The 18,455-nt window shown below is 44.7% G+C and overlaps 1 protein-coding gene across 2 annotated transcripts in view; it reads left to right on the forward strand.

Annotated features, from left to right (window-relative positions):
- Window positions 1-14,321, forward strand: part of USP46 (ubiquitin specific peptidase 46) — a 61,555-nt gene extending 47,234 nt beyond the window's left edge. The window contains exons 6-9 of one of the 2 annotated variants that reach the window (XM_043572674.1): window positions 3,859-3,942; window positions 6,017-6,214; window positions 9,364-9,442; window positions 10,487-14,321. In XM_043572674.1, coding sequence (XP_043428609.1) covers window positions 3,859-3,942; window positions 6,017-6,214; window positions 9,364-9,442; window positions 10,487-10,588 — 463 coding nt within the window. In that variant the 3' untranslated portion in view covers window positions 10,589-14,321. The remainder of the gene's footprint in view (window positions 1-3,858; window positions 3,943-6,016; window positions 6,215-9,363; window positions 9,443-10,486) is intronic. The other variant, XM_043572675.1, reaches the window with a different exon arrangement.
- Window positions 14,322-18,455: the final 4,134 nt, after the last annotated feature.

Consider the following 18,455-nt stretch of genomic DNA (forward strand, 5'->3'; position numbering starts at 1 on the left):
ATCGGGAAGTGTTGTTTGAGAATTTAAAAAAAAAAAATCAGGGGCGCCTGGGTGGCGCAGTCGGTTGGGCGTCCGACTTCAGCCAGGTCACGATCTCGCGGTCCGTGAGTTCGAGCCCCGCATCAGGCTCTGGGCTGATGGCTCAGAGCCTGGAGCCTGTTTCCGATTCTGTGTCTCCCTCTCTCTCTGCCCCTCTCCCGTTCATGCTCTGTCTCTCTCTGTCCCAAAAATAAATAAACGTTGAAAAAAAAAATTAAAAAAAAATCAATTTCTGAACTATTGCATTGAGTGGAAAAGTTAAGACTGTACTAAAAAACGTGTCAAACATGGACATAACCTTGGACACAACGGCTGTCTTTACAGCAGTCTTTCCACCCGGAAACATAGTCTTTCTTCAGGTTTTCAAGTTTTCTTTCATACATTTTTCTAGAATTTCATAGTTTTCTTTATAAAGACTTCTATTTCTTACTAGATTCATTTCCAAAGTGAATTTCTGAACGATGTTTTATTGCTATTGTAACTCTTTGTAAAGAAATACAGAGTTTTGTGCTTTCCCCTAACCTTACCTCTGTGCTTTGGTCATTTATCCTGAGCATCAGAAAGGCCTCTCTCCTCTCTCCCTCCTCTTTGACTTTCTCCTTGAAAGGTTTCCTCACCCCTTGTTGCCTGCTTTGATTCCAACAACTGTACAGCCTCTATTGACAGACCTGCTCTGCCTCCGAGTCTCCTGCTGGGGTCAGCCCTTTTCCCTGATGTAGCCTCATTTTCCACTTCTCAACTCACAGATGCCCCGGAAGCATTGCCCTGTGTCTCGTGGCAGTAAGCCCCCAGCCAGCCGGGGTGTGGCAGGATGGAGGTGAATTTTAAATCAGGTCTTTATATTAAGTACTAACTTTTGCTATATTTCCACTCGTGTGGGTCTGCAATCACTTCAGAAAACTTTCTTTGAAAAGTAAGAGTAGAAAGTATTTAATTCCTTATTCACTGCTGTGCTTGCCTTGGTTATTCTGGCTCTTGAGCTGGATAAAGAGCTGTATCTGTGGTAGAAATCCCATGGATATGAATCTCCACCATCACCTACCCATACTCTCCTCCCCCTCTCCCTTGTCTCCCCCAGCCCCATTCCACCCCAACCCTGTGCAGGCCAAGAAAGGATTTCACATCAGTTACTCCATTAAAGAGTTAGTCTGGGGGCACCTGAGTGGCTCCTTTGGTTGAGCATCAGACTCTTGACCTTGGCTCAAGTCATGACCTCACAGTTCGTGAGTTTGAGCCCCACGCCGGGCTCTGCGCTGACAGTGCAGAGCCTGCTTGGGATTCTCTCTCCCTCTCTCTGCCCCTCCGCTCCTCATGCTCGCTCTCACTCTCTCTCCAAATAAATACATAAACTTAAAAAAATAAAAATAAAAAGGAGTTAGCCTGTGTTCATTCAGTTAAGTGTGAGTCTGTATTATGCACTGAGCAGCTGAGATCTGAGATTTGAGTATAATTGTCTTCTAAATCGTTTTCTTGCCTCTCAACACCTCCTGTCCTTCCTCTGTAGTGTTGCCAGAAATGGTTACTCTAGAAAGCACTGTCTGGTTACATCTTTTCCTTTCTGAGACCCATCAGTGGATTTCCAGAATCACAGGGTCCACACCAGCTTCTAAGGCACACCCACACCTTGCTTCCGTCTCCCTATGCTGGAGCGTTCCCTCTGTCTGGAATGCTTGCCTCTTACCCACCTGCACACTTTCCTTCTTCGAGAGCCTGACTTCCACATCACCGCTTGGAAACAACTCGCATTACCCCAAGTTCATTTCTCCCTCCTCTGTGCTTTCCCCTGGACTTTATACACGTGCTTCTGTCTTCACTCAGCCAACAAATATTATGGAATGCTGTGCTGCATTGGGCCTCTTCATGGTGCTGGGGCTGTGGCAGTGAGTGAGACAGAGTCATTGCCCACATAGAGGGAAGGCATGTAATCAAATAGGAGGATGGTTTCAGATAAGGGTAAGTGCTCAGAAGAAAACAAGACTGCAAACCAGATAGAGGCTGAGTGGGTTTGGAGAAGGTGGACAAAGAAGTCTCCCAGGAGGTGACATTTGTGCTGAGCTCTGGGCAATGAGCAGAGGCAGCCATGGAAGCATCTGGAAATGAGCTGTTAGTGCAGAGGAAGCAGCACCTGCAGAAGCCCTGAAGCAGAAAGGGTATGGCATTCTGGAGGGACAGGAGAAAGCTGCTGGTGTGGCCTAAGCTGGATGAAGGAGGTGAGGCAGGGTAGGAGATGAGGTCAGAACAGCTAGGGGTATGGGGACTGAGGGCCTACTGGCCATGGCAAAGAATTCGAGTTTCATTCTGAATTGCACTAAGGAACTGTTGAAGCATTTTAGGCAGGAGAATTGTATGAAATTATTATTTTTTCTTTTTTGAGAGAGAGATGGGGGGGGGGGGGGGTGGGCAGAGAGAGAGAGAGAGAGAGAGAGATACAAGTGTAGAGCCTGACTTGGGGCTTGATCTCACAAACTGTGAGATCATGACCTGAGCCAAAATCAAGAGTCTGACACTTAACCAGGTGCCCCTGAAATGATTTTTCTTTTTTAATGTTTACTTATTTTTGAGAGAGAGAATGAGTGGGGGAGGGACAGAGAGAGAGGGAGAGAAAATCTGAAGCAGACTCTTTGATGACTGCAAAGAGCCTGACACGGAGCTTGAACTCGCAAACCTTGGGATCATGACCTGAGCTGAAGTCGGACACTTACCCGACTGAGCCACCCAGGCGCCCCTGAAATGACTTGTTGACCTGCACTGAACACGTAGGCGGCTCGCTCGCATGTGTGCGTGTTAGACTGTGAGCAGTGTGAGGGCAGGTGCCTCTGTGAACCCCTAGCACCAAGCCCAGAGTGCTGTCAGTAAACATTTGAGTAGTGAATAAATGAGCAATCTATGTTTTCTTTTGGTAAGCTCTGTTTATGTGTGTGAGTCCATAACACCATGTAAATAACACTTTCTGTTTAATAAAATCTGATCATTCTGGTGCTAGGATACTCCCTATGAATAAAGAAACATCACAGGCTTTCTCAAGACTCTAGGGTATTATTATATTCTGGATGTTCTTCTCAGCCTTTGAAGCGGTACCACAGGAATGTTAAGTAGAATCTCAATGACCAGAAAAGAATGAAAAGCCATGACATTTAAAAAATGAAAACTTATAAGTAGTGCAGTAAGTCTCATGATAGGGGTGAATACAGATATAACATCACAATGACATTTGTTCTCAAAAGGAGCCGGGCGGTCGGGGGGGGGTGGGGGGTGGGGAGCTGGGGATCGTAGAAAGCTGGCATCTCCTGCTAATTTGGGATTTTCTTAGTTCAATATAAGGGCAGTTGTATGTGATTTAAATTTCATTATCTTTACTTTCGTGATCTTAGAAAATACAGACTCCTGAGATACCCTGTTTTTCATTAACTATACAATAATGTCACCTTGCATTTTATGTGATTGAGGTTTTGGGACCTGACTTACAGTGTAACGATGGACGTTTACAATAGTATTTTCTGTTATAATTTTTAATCTCCAATTTATAGGTAGTTTTGTTAAAACTTGGTATTTTTTTAATCAGTTGGAGACTCTATATCTGTTTGTGTCCCACTTAATAAAGCTATCCTTGGAAATCTGCAAAGGTGAAACCATAACCCAGTCCAGCAGACATGCTGTAATGGCAATCATAGCCCCTACTCATAAGAAAAGTCTTTTCTCATTACTTCTTTCCCTGCATTCACTTAAAAATTACCCTGCAGGTGATAAAGGGTTTAAAACATGGTGTATACTAAGTACCTTTTGGACTGTTTTTTGAGTTGAAAATGTTTTTCTCTGCAGAGACTTCAGCAACACAGAAACACTGTGTAGTGAACAGAAATATTATTGTGAAACGTGCTGCAGCAAACAGGAGGCCCAGAAAAGGTGTGTAAAAGGGTTTAGCCCAGAGGGTGGCTTGGTTTTGAGGGAAGGAACCATACCTGATTTTGGATCCCAGTTCTGTGGGCTCGTGGCCAAGTAGCTTTGAAGAAGTCAATTGCCTTCCTCCCTGGATAAACTAGGATAAGAGTGCCTGCCTTGGAAAGTTGTCCATTTGTCTGATCGTTTGATCATTTGTTCATTCATTCGTTCAGCAAATATTTACTGTGTGCCGTGTATCAGATACTATGCTGGGTTAATGAGTGGTGGTCAGATATAATTACTATTTTCTTGTGATTAAAGACAGATTATAAAAAGGATTTAGCATAGAGTGTAACACATAGTAGATATCTAGTAGAATTGTTACTTCATATTGGAACTTCTTATTTAGAGGCACAAGAGGTTTAAAAAGTTAATGATTTAATGTGGAAACACGAGGAAACCAATAACACATCAGTTGCATGGATAGGTGATAAGAAGCACCACATTCTGAATTGATACAGGATCCACGGTTGCCTTTTTACCAGCACCGGCAAGTTAGAGCCCCTGGACAATGTGTGCGAATCAGTGATTCTCTGTTATCTGCCCCCGGAAGCCAAGAAACTTGACATTTTAATTATCGTGTGAAGCCTTACTGTGAATTGAATTTACCCTGCCCATGGTTGTGGAATATTCAGAACAGCTCGCAGAAGCTCATTACCGCCATCTAAAACCTTCAGGGGTCTTGAGCTGAGGTTGAAATCATTTCTCTGCTCAGCCTTCCCTGCTCTTCCCGCCTAGACATGCACATCTTCCCTTGCTGCATCAAAACTTACAAAAGGTGACTCCTTGTGGCAGATGGGAGTGGAGTGATAGCTGGTTAACTTTTGTGAGTCATCAGGGGAGCTCACTTCTCCCTGTCCTTACAAACTCAGTCAACCCAAGGCCAGCCCAGGCCTTCCTATATGGCATGAAGGCATGTTCATTAAAATACTGTGTGTTCCTGTAAAATATCAGGCTTCCCATGATTCTTCTGTTTCTGCAGACGTTATTTTGCTTATTTTTACAAACAGGGTTTTACCTCAATAGATTCCTGAACAACAGTCTCTTAAAATTTGTCCTTTTCAAATAATATGCATTGAAAATGTGTGCATGCTGAACAGCACTGACACTGACTCAGGGCATTCCTAGAATGGGGGTCCGGAAGGGGACCAAAGATCTCTAGGGCCAAAGATCTCTATTCCAGCAGAGTTGTCTCCATAAACTATTGTTTTTAGGAATTTTTTTTTTTTTTACCAAGGAATATTAGTGGTCACCTAGTGAAAAAAGATTTCTGTGTTCATGTAAGTTTGGGAAATGCTACATCAGACAAAAGAGAACAGTTCCTTTACTGTAGGATTTCTCAGAACCTCTCTGCCAGTGCACAGGGAGGAACTTTGAAATAGAAAGTAGCTGTCCAAACTTGGCCCCAGGAACCCCGCCTCTGCTGATGTCTCCAGTGCTCCACAAGCCCAGTTTGGGAAGTGTGGCCCTTAAGCCAACCCCTACATTTTACGAGTGGGGAAACCAAGAGCTAGACGAGGGGAAGGACCGACACAAGAGTGAGTGAGCGTGAGCCCAGCGTGCTTGGTTTCCCCAAGCGCCCCCCGTGGTCCTCAGACCCCAGAAGTCCATACCGCAGCCTTCTGCTTGTCCTCTTCCCAAAAGTGGTCACCCCTCCTCTCCATTATCTCCAGGCGGGGTGGAGGGAGGGTGTGGCTGTCCAAATATTGTTCCTTTCTGGAAGGCAGGGGGCAGTAATGGAGAGCAGTTGCACACCGTATTTGCATTGGTACAAAACTTCAGGACTGTCTCCTTTGGCCAGAGAGGAACAGAGCTGCTGTTGCCCTCCTCTCCTGCTGGCTGTGCCCGGTTAGCCGAGCAAGCAGGTTAACCAGCTGTATGTGTGCAAGCATCCTTTTATTCTTGCGGGCGGTGTGGTTACTTGCCGACCTGAAGTCTGTTAGATTCCTTCTGCTCTCCGTTTGTGTGGCAGCAGTGTATTCTGCCCCCCAACAGCTCTTAGGGGGTACAACTTCTTTTCTATTTCGTGGTTTCTTAGGATGAGAGTAAAAAAGCTGCCCATGATTTTGGCCCTGCACCTAAAGCGGTTCAAGTACATGGAACAGCTGCACAGGTACACCAAGCTGTCTTACCGGGTGGTCTTCCCGCTGGAGCTCCGGCTCTTCAACACCTCCAGCGACGCCGTGAACCTGGACCGCATGTACGACCTGGTCGCTGTGGTGGTTCACTGTGGCAGGTGAGGGCAGGCGGAAAAGTGGGGCGCACGGTGGGGTGCACGCGAGAAGGGTGCCGAAACAGAGGCAGCTATGCCTTTCCTGGGCTGTGAGACTCCGTAGTAATGGGACTTCTGAGAATGTCTTCCAGGCTCTTATCTATCATCTCAAAATAAATCCAAAATGTACTCTTCAAGATACTCTTCATGCAGTTTTTAGCCCTTCCCCAACCAGAAAAAAGAGAGTAAGAGAGAAGGCTCCTAGATACGGAGAAGAAAAGTGTTTTGCTGAAAGTCCTTTGAGCAGATATTTTTTTCTTCCATAGCTATAGATACAAGCATGGAAAAGTCCACTGAAAATACACCTGTTTGTTATCCTTTGCTCAGCTGGAAGAGATTTGTGTTCTGTCGTTCCCCTGCCCTTCTGGGTTTTAGGTAGGGGTGTGTCACTGAGCAGGATTATTTTCTTCTCCATCTACCTGGATTGGATTTTGGTGCACAGACGATAACAAGAGGATGTGTGGTTCCACGCAGAGGAGTAGACTGATTTCCTTTTCCCCCTGCACGGCGGCGGATGCTTTGCCTCTGAAGCACCTTATTTGTCCCATGCAGAGCGGACTTGAAGTCACAGGATCCTTTCTTACATTCCCAGTGTTCTGTGTTTTGGTCGGTTATAAGCCAGCTCTGTGGTTTTCCTGAAGAGGAATTCCACCAGTTATTTTTCTAAAGAACGCACGAGGCTCGTGATCTGGAAACTAGCTGTGAATGCTGGGTGGGACCTCCTGGCAGGAACTGGAAGGTTTTAGGGCTGGCAGAGCCCAGTACCTGGAGGGCATTGTGACCGAGGCGGGCAGTGGGCTGATGTGGGCAGGTGATGGGGAGACAGAAGGTGCTCAGAAGTATATACCTGTTTTCCGCACGGATCTCTGTGGGTGATGACTAATCTCTAGAGCATTGGTGAGGATAAGGCAGCGACCCCTATAGGGGACCTGGAGGACAAGTGAGGTTGGGTTGCAGAATAGTGACTTTTCTGTAGTGAGGGCTCAAGGTCAGAGCGGCCCTGGCAGCAAGGGCCAACTGGTGCCGAGTCACACGTGCTACTAACTAGCATTCATTAAATTCTTCCCCACTAGAGACAGGACTGTCCTCCTACACAGAGCAGGGCTGGCCTTGCACATGGGGATCAGGTGGCTCTGGGCCGTGGACGCTGGGGATCTCCGAGGCCGGGGAGCTGAGCGTTCCCTCATCCACGCCAGGACCTCCTGGCCCATGGATGCAGCTGGTGCGGTCTCATTCTCTGATTTCGACTGCAGTTATTCTTTGAACCCTTGTTTCTTGGGTTCGTAGCAGAGTCTGAAGGTACAGCAGTGATGAAGATCCACGGGCCCTGTTCTCATGAAGCTGAGCCTCTGGCGAGAAAGATAGATAATTAGCAAGTAAGCACACTGCCTGTCAGCACCAAAACAAAAGCACTGGGAGATGACTTCGAGTTTGAGGAACGCTATGAGGAATGAACAGGGCGCTGAGAGAGAGCAGTTGAAGGTTCCTCTTCAGGGATGGGGACTGGTGAAGCGAAGCTACCAAGGTGACATCGGGGCTGAGGCCTAAGGGCTAAAATGAGCCAGGAAGGCCCACATCGGAAGAGGATCATTTCGGGCAGAGTGTCTGAAGGGCAGAGGCCTGCCGTGTGAAGAACGGGAAACCAGGGGTCCAGAGCCCAGGGAGGGGAGAGAGTGGCTGGATGGCGTCGGAGAAAGGCAGGAATAGTTCGCGTGGCTTGTCTTGTATTTAAAGAAAGCGGACAGGGTCACCTGGCTGGTTCAGTCAGTACAGCATGTGACTCTTGGTCTTTGGGTTGTGAGTCGAGCCCCACATTGGGCACAGAGGTTACTTAAAAAAATTAAAAAAAAAAAGACAGAAAACAAAGGCAAATTTGGCTTTTGAACTTTAGTGGTACACTGAAAAAACAAAACCGAACTCTAGATTTGGGGTTAAATTCCCTCAGTCATGCAGATCTAACTAATAGTAACAGCTGTGTAGTTCCACTTTTTCCCATATTATGTGATACATACCTTTTCCTTTGAGCACGTGTTATTCTATATTATAGTTTAACATATTTCTAAAACTTAGATGATGCCACTCCTCAGAGTTCCCCAGTGTCTTCCTGACTGACTCACCGCGGAGTCCAAAATCCGAACCACGATACCCCATGCCCCACCTCTGTGGCCTCCTTCCTCCCCTCCCCCTGGCTCACTGGGCTCAGGCTTCCTTGCTCTTCAGTGAACCCCGCAGGAACCCCCCCACCCCCCACCCCTGCCATGCCCAGTACCTTTGCACCTGCTGTAAACTTCCATCACATGGTCACATGGCTCGTCACCATCACCTTGTCTCTCAGGGAAAGTTCCTTCTGCTCAGATCTTGGGTTAGCAGAGGACTGTCACCATTGTGTATCAAATAGTACTTCCCTCTGTCACTCACCATGCTTTACTCTGCTTTATGTTTCATGGCACTTTTTTTTTTTTTTTTAAAGTTTATTTATTTATTTTGAGAGAGAGCAAGCGAGAGGGAGGGGGTAGGGGCAGAGAGAGAAGGAGGGAGAGAATCCCAGACAGGCTCTGCGTTGACTGTCCGTGCAGAGCCCGACGTGGGGCTCAAACTCATGAACTGTGAGATGGTGACCTGAGTCAAAACCAAGAGGCAGACACTAGACTGACTGAGGCACCCAGGCGCCCCTTCATCACGCTTAGTATACATTGAAATCTATTTTAGTTTGTTCAGTGCCTCTCCAGCCCTCATCCCAAGAAAGTGGGGACACTGTTTTCTTCACTGCTTTTTTGTCTGACGGCCAGAAGAGAGTCTGGCACGTAGTAGGTGTATGGTAATTATTCATTTATATTTGTTGAATTTGAATATCTGCTTTCCCCACTGGACCGTGGGTCTTTAGAAGCCTGACTTTTTCGCATCTTTGCAGAAGATTCCTTTATGCTCACCACAGCACCACCACGTGGGTCTTCCTCCATAAATTGTGGCCAAATAAATGTAGATATAGACGTGACCTATACCCATTCTCCTGCTGAGAGAGGTTGTTCAGGTAGATCACTGCCTAAAAAGAAGTACCTAGTTTTTGAAAGAAGTTAATGTTAACTTGATAACTTGTGTTTGTTCTTTTCCAGTGGTCCTAATCGTGGGCATTATATTACTATTGTGAAGAGTCATGGCTTCTGGCTTTTGTTTGATGATGACATTGTAGAGGTTGGTATGCAGATTACTCTATAATGGGGCTGCAGCGTAGACTGTATTTGGGGGAACGTGTATGCGCGGACATTTCCTAAAATAGGCCTGTTTTCCCATAACCTGGCTTAAAAACCATTTACATTTCTCTCAAGACTAAATTCTGCTGTTCTTTATTCTCTATAGAAAGGGAGAAAGGGGTGTGACTGGGGACTAATGAGTTAACTGCGTTCTTGTTAACTGATCAGCCATAGATGTGGCATCTCTTTGTCCCCTGAAACCGTATTCATATGTAAGTCTCATTTTCCACTGTGACTAAAGCCCTCTCTACTACAGACCAAATAATAAGCTCTTTATTTTCATTTTTTGAATTTTTAATTTTTTTTGATGTTTATTTATTTTGGAGAGAGAGACAGACAGGGTGCGAGCAGGGGAGGGGCAGAGGGAGAGGGAGACACAGAATCCGGCTCCAGGCTCCAGGCTCCGAGCTGTCAGCACACAGCCCAATAATAAACTTAATAAAAAGCTCTGTAAGCACTCTTTCATTATGCCAGATTCTTCTTGTATGGATTGACATTTAAAAATATGTTTTCAGTCTGTTGGACCTGGAAATCTTTATATTACACTCAAGTGTTCCCATATATTGATTTTGTTGTAAAGGAATACTAGCCGGAGAGAATTCCACACTCAGACAAGGTCCGTTTTAGCTCAGAGGGTGACACTAATGGGAATGAAGTCTGACGACCTGCAAGAATTAAGGTTATTCCCCAGACCCCCCAGTTTACCATTTGAAAGACGGGCGTCCTGGCTGCTTCAAAGCATGCCCACATATGTTTGCCAATAGCTTGAAGGCTGGCCTCCCTCCTCCAGGATTTGCAATGTATGTATGTAATCATGCCCCATTGCCAGGTCTGTGGAATTAGCTGTTTGCTGTCAAAAGTTCCCAGTTGTGATTTTGTAGCAAACAGTGTTTGCTTCTGTCTTCTTGTTCATTCCATTTGTTTTTCTTTCCTTCTCTCAGTCATCCCATTGAACAGTTGTATTGTTTTCTTTCTCTTATTGCAGAAAATAGATGCCCAAGCTATTGAAGAATTCTATGGCCTGACGTCAGATATATCAAAAAATTCAGAGTCCGGATATATTTTATTCTATCAGTCAAGAGAATAACTTGAAGAACTGTGGGACGAGTTCACATGGGGGGAACTGTTCACGGCACTATTCCCTGGTTTCTCTGCAGACTTTCCTCCCCAGTGGCCCCGCCAGTGGTACTACGCCAAGTGTAATGGTCTGGCTGGGTTAGACTTTCTCTCCCTTTGGTTTTTTACATGCAGCACTACTTGTGGTTTTATTTTAGTCTGAGGTAGAGTTAACTGCAATCAGATTGTAGTAAGATTTGTATGAGTAACAGTTGCTAATTTTAGGATTGGGGAAACGCTACGCCACCGGCTACGTCTGGCTCAATTAGAGTGACATTTCCTACGGGAAGGTCTACAGTCTGTTTTGGGTCCCTGCTAAACGTCCCAAGTGGCTTCCGGGATCTCATGTCAATGCATTCCTTTAACTTGTCCCGGGAAGCACTGCTACCCACTTGTAGCTTCTCTGCCTCTTTTCTGACGCAAGGACAGAATCGGGTAGAAGTTCACCTGTTAGGGCTGCAGCTATAGCTTTAAGTTTGTGCAAGTGAAAACGTTTAAAAGTGAGTAACCTCAATACTAAAATCATCCTCCAGGTGGAACAGGGTGGAGAGAAGCTGTCCACGGTGGCTAGCGCCTGCCTGGGGCTGTGTTCTCCTCGCCGCCCGCCGCCGTTAGGACCCCAGAGGCTAAGAAGGCACGGAGCTCAGGGCAGGCAGAGCCCAGAGGAGGACGCTTTTGTGGACAGTGAAAACTTAACTTTTCTTACCTTTCTACCAAAACCACGTTTCAGGAAGATACCCCTACGCCATTTGTTTTTAGTGATGCTCTACTTCCGTAAGGTCCTGTGAGTTGTATCTGTCCTTTATCTGGCGCTGCTAAGCTTTCCAAGGCATCCGCCCCGGGCTGGCTGGTGTTCTGCAGGCTGTGGCCGCAGGGCTGAGCTACCGTGGTGACTGCTTCCGGCACAGCTCTCCTTAGCCAGTCAGTACCCACCACCTTCTCGGTCAGGAAGGACCCAGACACTGCAGTGTCACCACCATTGGCCGCATTGTACAGCTGTTCACCTTTTAACATTTCAGTCTGTTGACTGAGGCGCTGGCGAGTCCCAGGACTAATAAGGAACCTTCCCTAGAGGGACCACTGGAGTCAGCTGGGGGTGAAGGTGGGTCAAAGGAAGTGGGAGCGGGTGGGCGGAGGAGTGAACAAAATGGCAACTTTTCTTTGGCTCAGACTCCTAGAACGCTTGACAAGACCGTTTTTTGGAAGAACCTCATCTCACTGTAGTTACTTTTACTTTTTTCACTTTTGTTATGTATGTATTTATTAGATCACTTGAGTATTGGTACCTTTTATTAAAAGGGTCAATTTGGCGTTTTGCTGTTGAGCTGGTTTTTGGATTCTTACAAATACTATGAGGCATAGATCTTGGCTTCCTTTGGGAAGTCGGTTGACTTCCATACACTTCTAAGATACTGTGAACATACTATTTTGTTACCTAATAAATCAGCGAATGAACATGCAAATGTTTGGCATAATGTGAACTCAAATTGAAATTGGAAATGTTAGCAGCCATTTTGTAACAATTAAGAGCATAGCACTTTATCTAGATGAAAACTGGATTTCTTGTCTTTAAGATATCTTGAACTGTTTATTGCTCAGAACTTAAATAAGCATGCCAACACTTCATTTGTTCATGCTTGAAGTGAAATGTTTTACTTTTCACTGGAGAAGACAAAAACAGGGTGATCTTCACGTTATTTTATACAAGTGATGAAAATATACCTTGCCTTATTTAGAGGCAAATTCATATTTATAAATATTTTGTCTTTTTTTTTTTTTCCTCATGAAACATATGCAGTAATCACTTACCTGGAAGGTGAGTATTTATTCCGTTTTTAAGAGGAGACACTTTGCAATTGAAGGCAACTGATCCGAGGAACTGTTTGTACTATATATAACCCATATATTTGACTGTAGGTTGCAAAGTTTTTTTTTTTAAAAAATGATGGTTCATATCTAATATATTTGGAGCTGGTTCATAAGAAAAACTATTAAAATTATCTTTGGAATGACTCTTGAGGCTAATTTGTTAGAGAAAGAAAGTTTCAATTGGAAGCCTACAGAGGTAACATCTAAATGCTAAGTCACAGATTCACTACTGTTTTTGTGTGTTGGTTTGTTTGTTTGTTTGGAGTTTTGTTGTTTTGTTTGGTTTGGTTTTGGGTGTTTTGTTTTGTTTTGTTTTGTTTTGTTTTGTTTTGGTCTGTATGTGTGAAGAGTTTTTCCCAGTGACTTAACAGAAGGAATTGAAAGGGTCAGTTAAAATTCTGAATTCATGGATCGAGTTTAGGAATAAAAACAAGTACGGAAGATAAAATGCGAAGGCATTAAAATGGTTGTGTGATGCAGGAGAAGAAGCTTGGAGAAAGACCAAAACACACTTATCCACCAACACTCCATCACAGCTTTTAAACTTCGAGCTATCTGGTAATTTCTTTCCTCTTCAGTAAATGGAACAAACACTAGGCAGCTACATTTCCCCAGAATCATTTCACTTTATGTAAAGACAGTAGCATGCAAACACTTTCTCTCTCACCCTTGTTCATCGTGCAGGGCAGGGAATGGTGTGAGGTAGGTGAGACCATTCTGAGGTCAACGATAGCACAAAGGCTCAGCAATATTCCCTCAAATGGCAGGGTTTTTGTGGGTCCTTTTCTGGCAGGAGTGAGTAGGCCTGCTGTATTTCTTTTAACTGCTGCAGGGTTTTAAAACAAGTTACAGTGTTTTACACCTAGAGAAGAGAAGAGTATTTGCTTTATCGGTGACTTACTGGCCGAGCATCTAGATTATGGTACAGTTTGCTAAAAAGGCATTTGTTTAAAAGTCGCTTTTTGGCAAAATGAGCTGACATCCAGTCCTGTTACGTGGATGCATTTTTCCTTCCAAGGCAACATCGAATGGACTGGTTCTCAGAGAGCCAAGGAACACCGTGCAGGAGGGTGTTGGTTTGACTCGGAAGCCAGTCATATTTGGTTTTACCGCCTGGTATATTTTGGATTTCAGGTGAAATGGGAAAAAAAAAAAAAAATGACAGGAGTGGTCCCTATGCATTTATTTTCATGGATATGCTTAATTTCACGGGCATGCCTAACAATGAACTATGTTCTAACTGGAGCTTAGGGCTTATTTTAGATATTGGAGTGTAGCTTTATTACAGATGGATTTTATCTTTAAACATTGCATTTTGATCAACTTTGTATATTCACGTGTATTAAAATATTGTGCACTAAATGTTTTGCCCTCATTTGCTATTATATGGTCAAGGCATTTATCGGCACTATTGTGATTAACTCATGTAAATGGCATGGGTCAGGGAAAATTATTTCCTACTTTTCTGCCTAATTAAATTTCTGTTTTCCAGTATTACATTAATTTATTTTGGGCTTCCATTTCTTTGTAACCAAAATAGTTACTGTATTTGTGTGGCATTCATTTCATTTTGTTGCTAAAGAAAACAAGTTTAGTTTTTATTTAAAATGATCTGTACCTTAATCTTTTTTTTTTTTTTTGTAACCAAGTCAAGCACTTTAAGCAATAATGTCAATCTTGTGAAATTTCAATCAGTTTAACACCCTGCCTCTAAAATTGTTTGCAAAAAAAAATAAATAAATAAAATAGGAATTCCCTTCCTAGAGAATTATATCTTGGTAATGTTACACACCTGGACTTAAAATCCTTTTTTATAAAATGTGAGTTATTGGCAAGTCTCATGTCTGGCTAATCATTCCAAATGTAATTTTGAAGCGGTGGAAATGTATAGAACATTCTGGTCATTGTGACGTATAAAGGCAATGCTACTGTCAAGGTTCTGGAGGTAACTCATCCCTTGCGCCGAGTAAAAAAAGATCAACAGAAGTAATCCAGAAACCTGTATTTGGGGAATAGCAAATTGAGGGTATCAGTGGGTAGGGGGTGGGGTGAATTAGGGGCGGTATATTAGGCATCACAGTGAATTCCTTAGCTGGGACTCTGCATATCAACACGTCCTTTCCCAGTTAGGAAATAAAAGATCCGTTCCTTAAGTAAGAAAGTAGCTTCCTGCTTCTGGCTTCTAGGCAAGAGCGGGCAGTGTGGCCCTGGCCCTGTTGTATTATTGACAGCCAGCCCCGGACCTCTAGGTGGTTTCCAAGCTGAGGTGGGAGGGACCCCAGCGGGGTGCACACCACTGCCTACACTGGCCTGCCAGAGTAGGGGCAGTATGTGGCTTCCAGCCCCAGACTCAAGGTTGCTGTTAAAAAGCTCAAGGCTTCCCCACTGCACCCCAGCCCCCCCGCCCCCAGCCAGTCACTTCAAGGGGCCATGTGTGGGCAGGAACTTGTCATCTGAATGCATCTGTCTGGGCCCAATTATGAGAAATGCAAACCCACAGGCCAAGAGTGGGACAGTGTGCCATTCAGTCTCTCAGCTTCTGTCCCTCTTCTCTCAGGTCGAGTCAGCTGAGTGACCGAGCTGGAACAACAGAGGCTTGTGGGAAAGTCATCTGTATCCTCCATGAAGGCTGAAGGAAGGAAAGACCTCCGGAAAGCCTTTGTCTTTTCTAGGCCTGGTGTTGGCCAACTGTTAAATGGGGTCTGTAGGACAGGTCTGTCACCGCCAGAGGAACCCAGTTCCTGGGGAATAAGGAGTGTTCTCCATTTATCCTCCATTTCTGTATTTTGATACCTAAAACACCTTTAACAGAGAAAGAAGTCTCCCTTTGCCTTCTATTTACATGAAGATAATATCTGCTAAGTAGGGAAGGTTTTGATTGTGGGGATAGTACTAAAAACAAACCACTTAGACCTGTCCTAGAGATGCCCCCAGTGGAGAGATTTCTAATGAAGCCATCATTTAGCCCCTGTTACATGCCAGGTGTGTTGGGAGTTGGGGGACAAAAGGAGGAAACAGAGGATCTCCTTTCTCATTTCTTAACCTCAGAAAGAAAAGATTTGTGGAAAAGAGATTTAAATTGTGGAAGTACTGTGTGTGAGGGGAATTCACAACTGAGCACAGTTTGGCTTTTGGCCTGGGTCTCCAGGAGCAGGGGGGCAGTTAGATAAGGCAGGCGGGTTCCTCTCTCCCCTGGGTCCCCTTCTCGGAGTCCCATGTTCCTCTCTGCCTGCTCCTTCGAGGGAAGGACAGCACATCTTTAATTTTTTTTTTTAATGTTTGTTTATTTTTGGGAGAGACAGAGACAGAATGCGAGTGGGCTAGGGGCAGAGAGAGAGGGAAACACAGAATCGGAAGCAGGCTCCAGGCTCTGAGCTGTCAGCACAGAGCCTGATGCGGGGCTCGAACTCAAGAGCCGTGAGATCGTGACCTGAGCCAAAGTTGGACACTCAACCAACCGAGCCACCCAGGTGTCCCAGCACATCTTTAAAACCAGTGTATAAATCTGTTATGTTGCAGCAATGGACTTGAACGTTTTGCCTCTTAATTTCATGTCAAAAGAGCCAGAATTTTGAAAGTCTTAACAGAGGATTTTTGAATAAGATAAACAATCCCTTTACATTATTAACCAAGTAATTGGAGTCTGTCTGAACTTAGCAAGACCGATCAGGGCAGGAGAGTTTCTAAGCTATGCGACTAATCACTTTATTGACTTTATCAACTGTGTTCCCTTTTTTGAGTTCCTTTATGTTTTATTATTTTTTTAATGTTTATTTATTTTGAGAGCAAGGGAGCACAAGCGGGGGAGGGACAGAGAGCGAGGGAGAGAGAATTCCAAGCAGGGCTTCGTGTTCAGCGTGGAGCCCAACGTGGGGCTCGATCCCATGACTGCAAGATCATGACACGAGCCGACATCAAGAATTGGACGCTAAACCAACTGAGCCACCCACGCGTCCCAAGTTCCCTTCTGTTTTACAAGTGCTTTGAACAAAGCACATTAGGTAGGAGCTTACAAACAAATGAAAAGCTCCGTTTTGGTTGTGAGACACCAGAGTCAGAAACGACACTAAATGTTGTAAAAAGGATTCCTAATTTTGTGCTCCTTCCCCACGTGATCATTCATGATAAAGTTTTTATTGATGACCCTGGCGTCGCGTATCCGCGTTGTAAGTTAACGTGGACGCATCTTCACAAGTGAGCACACAGGTTCTACTAAGGCAGTGTGGGATTCCACAGAAACTCTGAGAAGGTTGGGCGCTTGTGTTGTGGGCTGAATTCTTATTTTGTTTTTACCTCCTCCTCCTCCTCACAGGAGGGAGCTTGGAGAAGAAAACAGATGTAGATTTGACTTGGCAAGAGGCAATGTAATTTAATAGTTGAAGCCACCATTTCTGTGTATTTAACCAAGTCCTCCTGAGATCCAACTCAACTGTATTTGTATTCAAGAGGCTTTTAATCCACCTTACCTGAGAGAACATTCTGTACTGGGATAACTGAAAATAAACACACAATTTAAGAGTGAGCCTTCATCTTTCCTGTAGCAAGCTGAGTCTCTTCACTAAGGAGCTCTTTTCCAGGTGAAAATTCCCTGTTTCCCATGCTGAGGGGTAGAAAAATATCTTTTTTTAAAGTTTATTTATTTATTTGGAGAGAGAGAATTCCAAGCTGGCTCCGCTCTGTCAGTGTGGAACCGGATGCGAGACTGACCCACCCAGGCACACCGGAAAATATTTTTAATGGGTGATAAAAGCTGCATGAAGACTCATTCACCCCCACCCCCAGAATAAATTGTTTGGGAAAACTCTGAAAAGAGGTTGCTTCTGCTCATTTTTCCATCTCTGCAACCCCAAAGCCCAGAGAACAAAAATAAGTATGAGCTGCCAACCTAAGTTGGTCCTCTGTGCCAATCTGGACTTTGAACAGAAGGAGGGGTGAAGGCTGTGGAGACGATCCCTCCTCCTGGATGTTCACTGATTGACCTGGTCCCTCGATTATGTCCTCTGAGGAGTCTGGAAGTTTGTGAAACTTACCTCAGAATCTGTCTTCGAGTGGGAATTTGTACAGAATGTAGAAGAATAAGGGGGTGTGGCTCTCTGGAGGGGAATAAGACCCATCTACCAGTCTTCTAGCCTGGGTCTCACTGCTGCACCTGCCCCAATCTGCATTTGCCCTGCAGGATTAGATGAGCCCCAGGGAACCCTAGAGGTGCCTCTGGCCCATGTACAGCCTACAGATGCTACGCCATTTTCGTTACTGTCCTGATCTCTGACGAGAGAATTTTAGGCTCAATTCAGTGGCAATGTGGAAAGTCCTCCCGGACTCGGAATCCGCTCCAGGTTCTCGTGCGGGTTGGTCGCCAGTTGGTGCCCTTGGCAGAGCATGTGGGGAGAGCAAGGGATCAAAAGTGATAAAAGTTTTTTTTTAATTTTATTATTATTATTATTTTTTAATATATGAAATTTATTGTCAAATTGGTTTCCATACAACACCCAATGCTCATCCCAAAAGATGCCCTTTTCAATACCCATCACCTACCCTACCCTCCCTCCCACCCCCCATCAACCCTCAGTTTGTTCTCAGTTTTTTTTTCTGATAAATATCTTTTTTTTTTCAATATATGAAATGTATTGTCAAATTGGTTTCCATACAACACCCAGTGCTCATCCCAAAAGGTACCCTCCTCAATACCCATCACCCACCCTCCCCTCCCTCCCACCCCCCATCAGCCCTCAGTTTGTTCTCAGTTTTTAAGAGTCTCTTATGCTTTGGCTCTCTCCCACTCTAACCTCTTTTTTTTTTTCCTTCTCCTCCCCCATGGGTTTCTGTTAAGTTTCTCAGGATCCACGTAAGAGTGAAAACATATAGTATCTGTCTTTCTCTGTACGGCTTATTTCACTTAGCATCACATTCTCCAGTTCCATCCACGTTGCTGCAAAGGGCCATATTTCATTCTTTCTCATTGCCACGTA

This window comes from Prionailurus bengalensis, chromosome B1 (assembly GCF_016509475.1).
Source record: "Prionailurus bengalensis isolate Pbe53 chromosome B1, Fcat_Pben_1.1_paternal_pri, whole genome shotgun sequence".
NCBI classification, from domain to species: domain Eukaryota; kingdom Metazoa; phylum Chordata; class Mammalia; order Carnivora; family Felidae; genus Prionailurus; species Prionailurus bengalensis.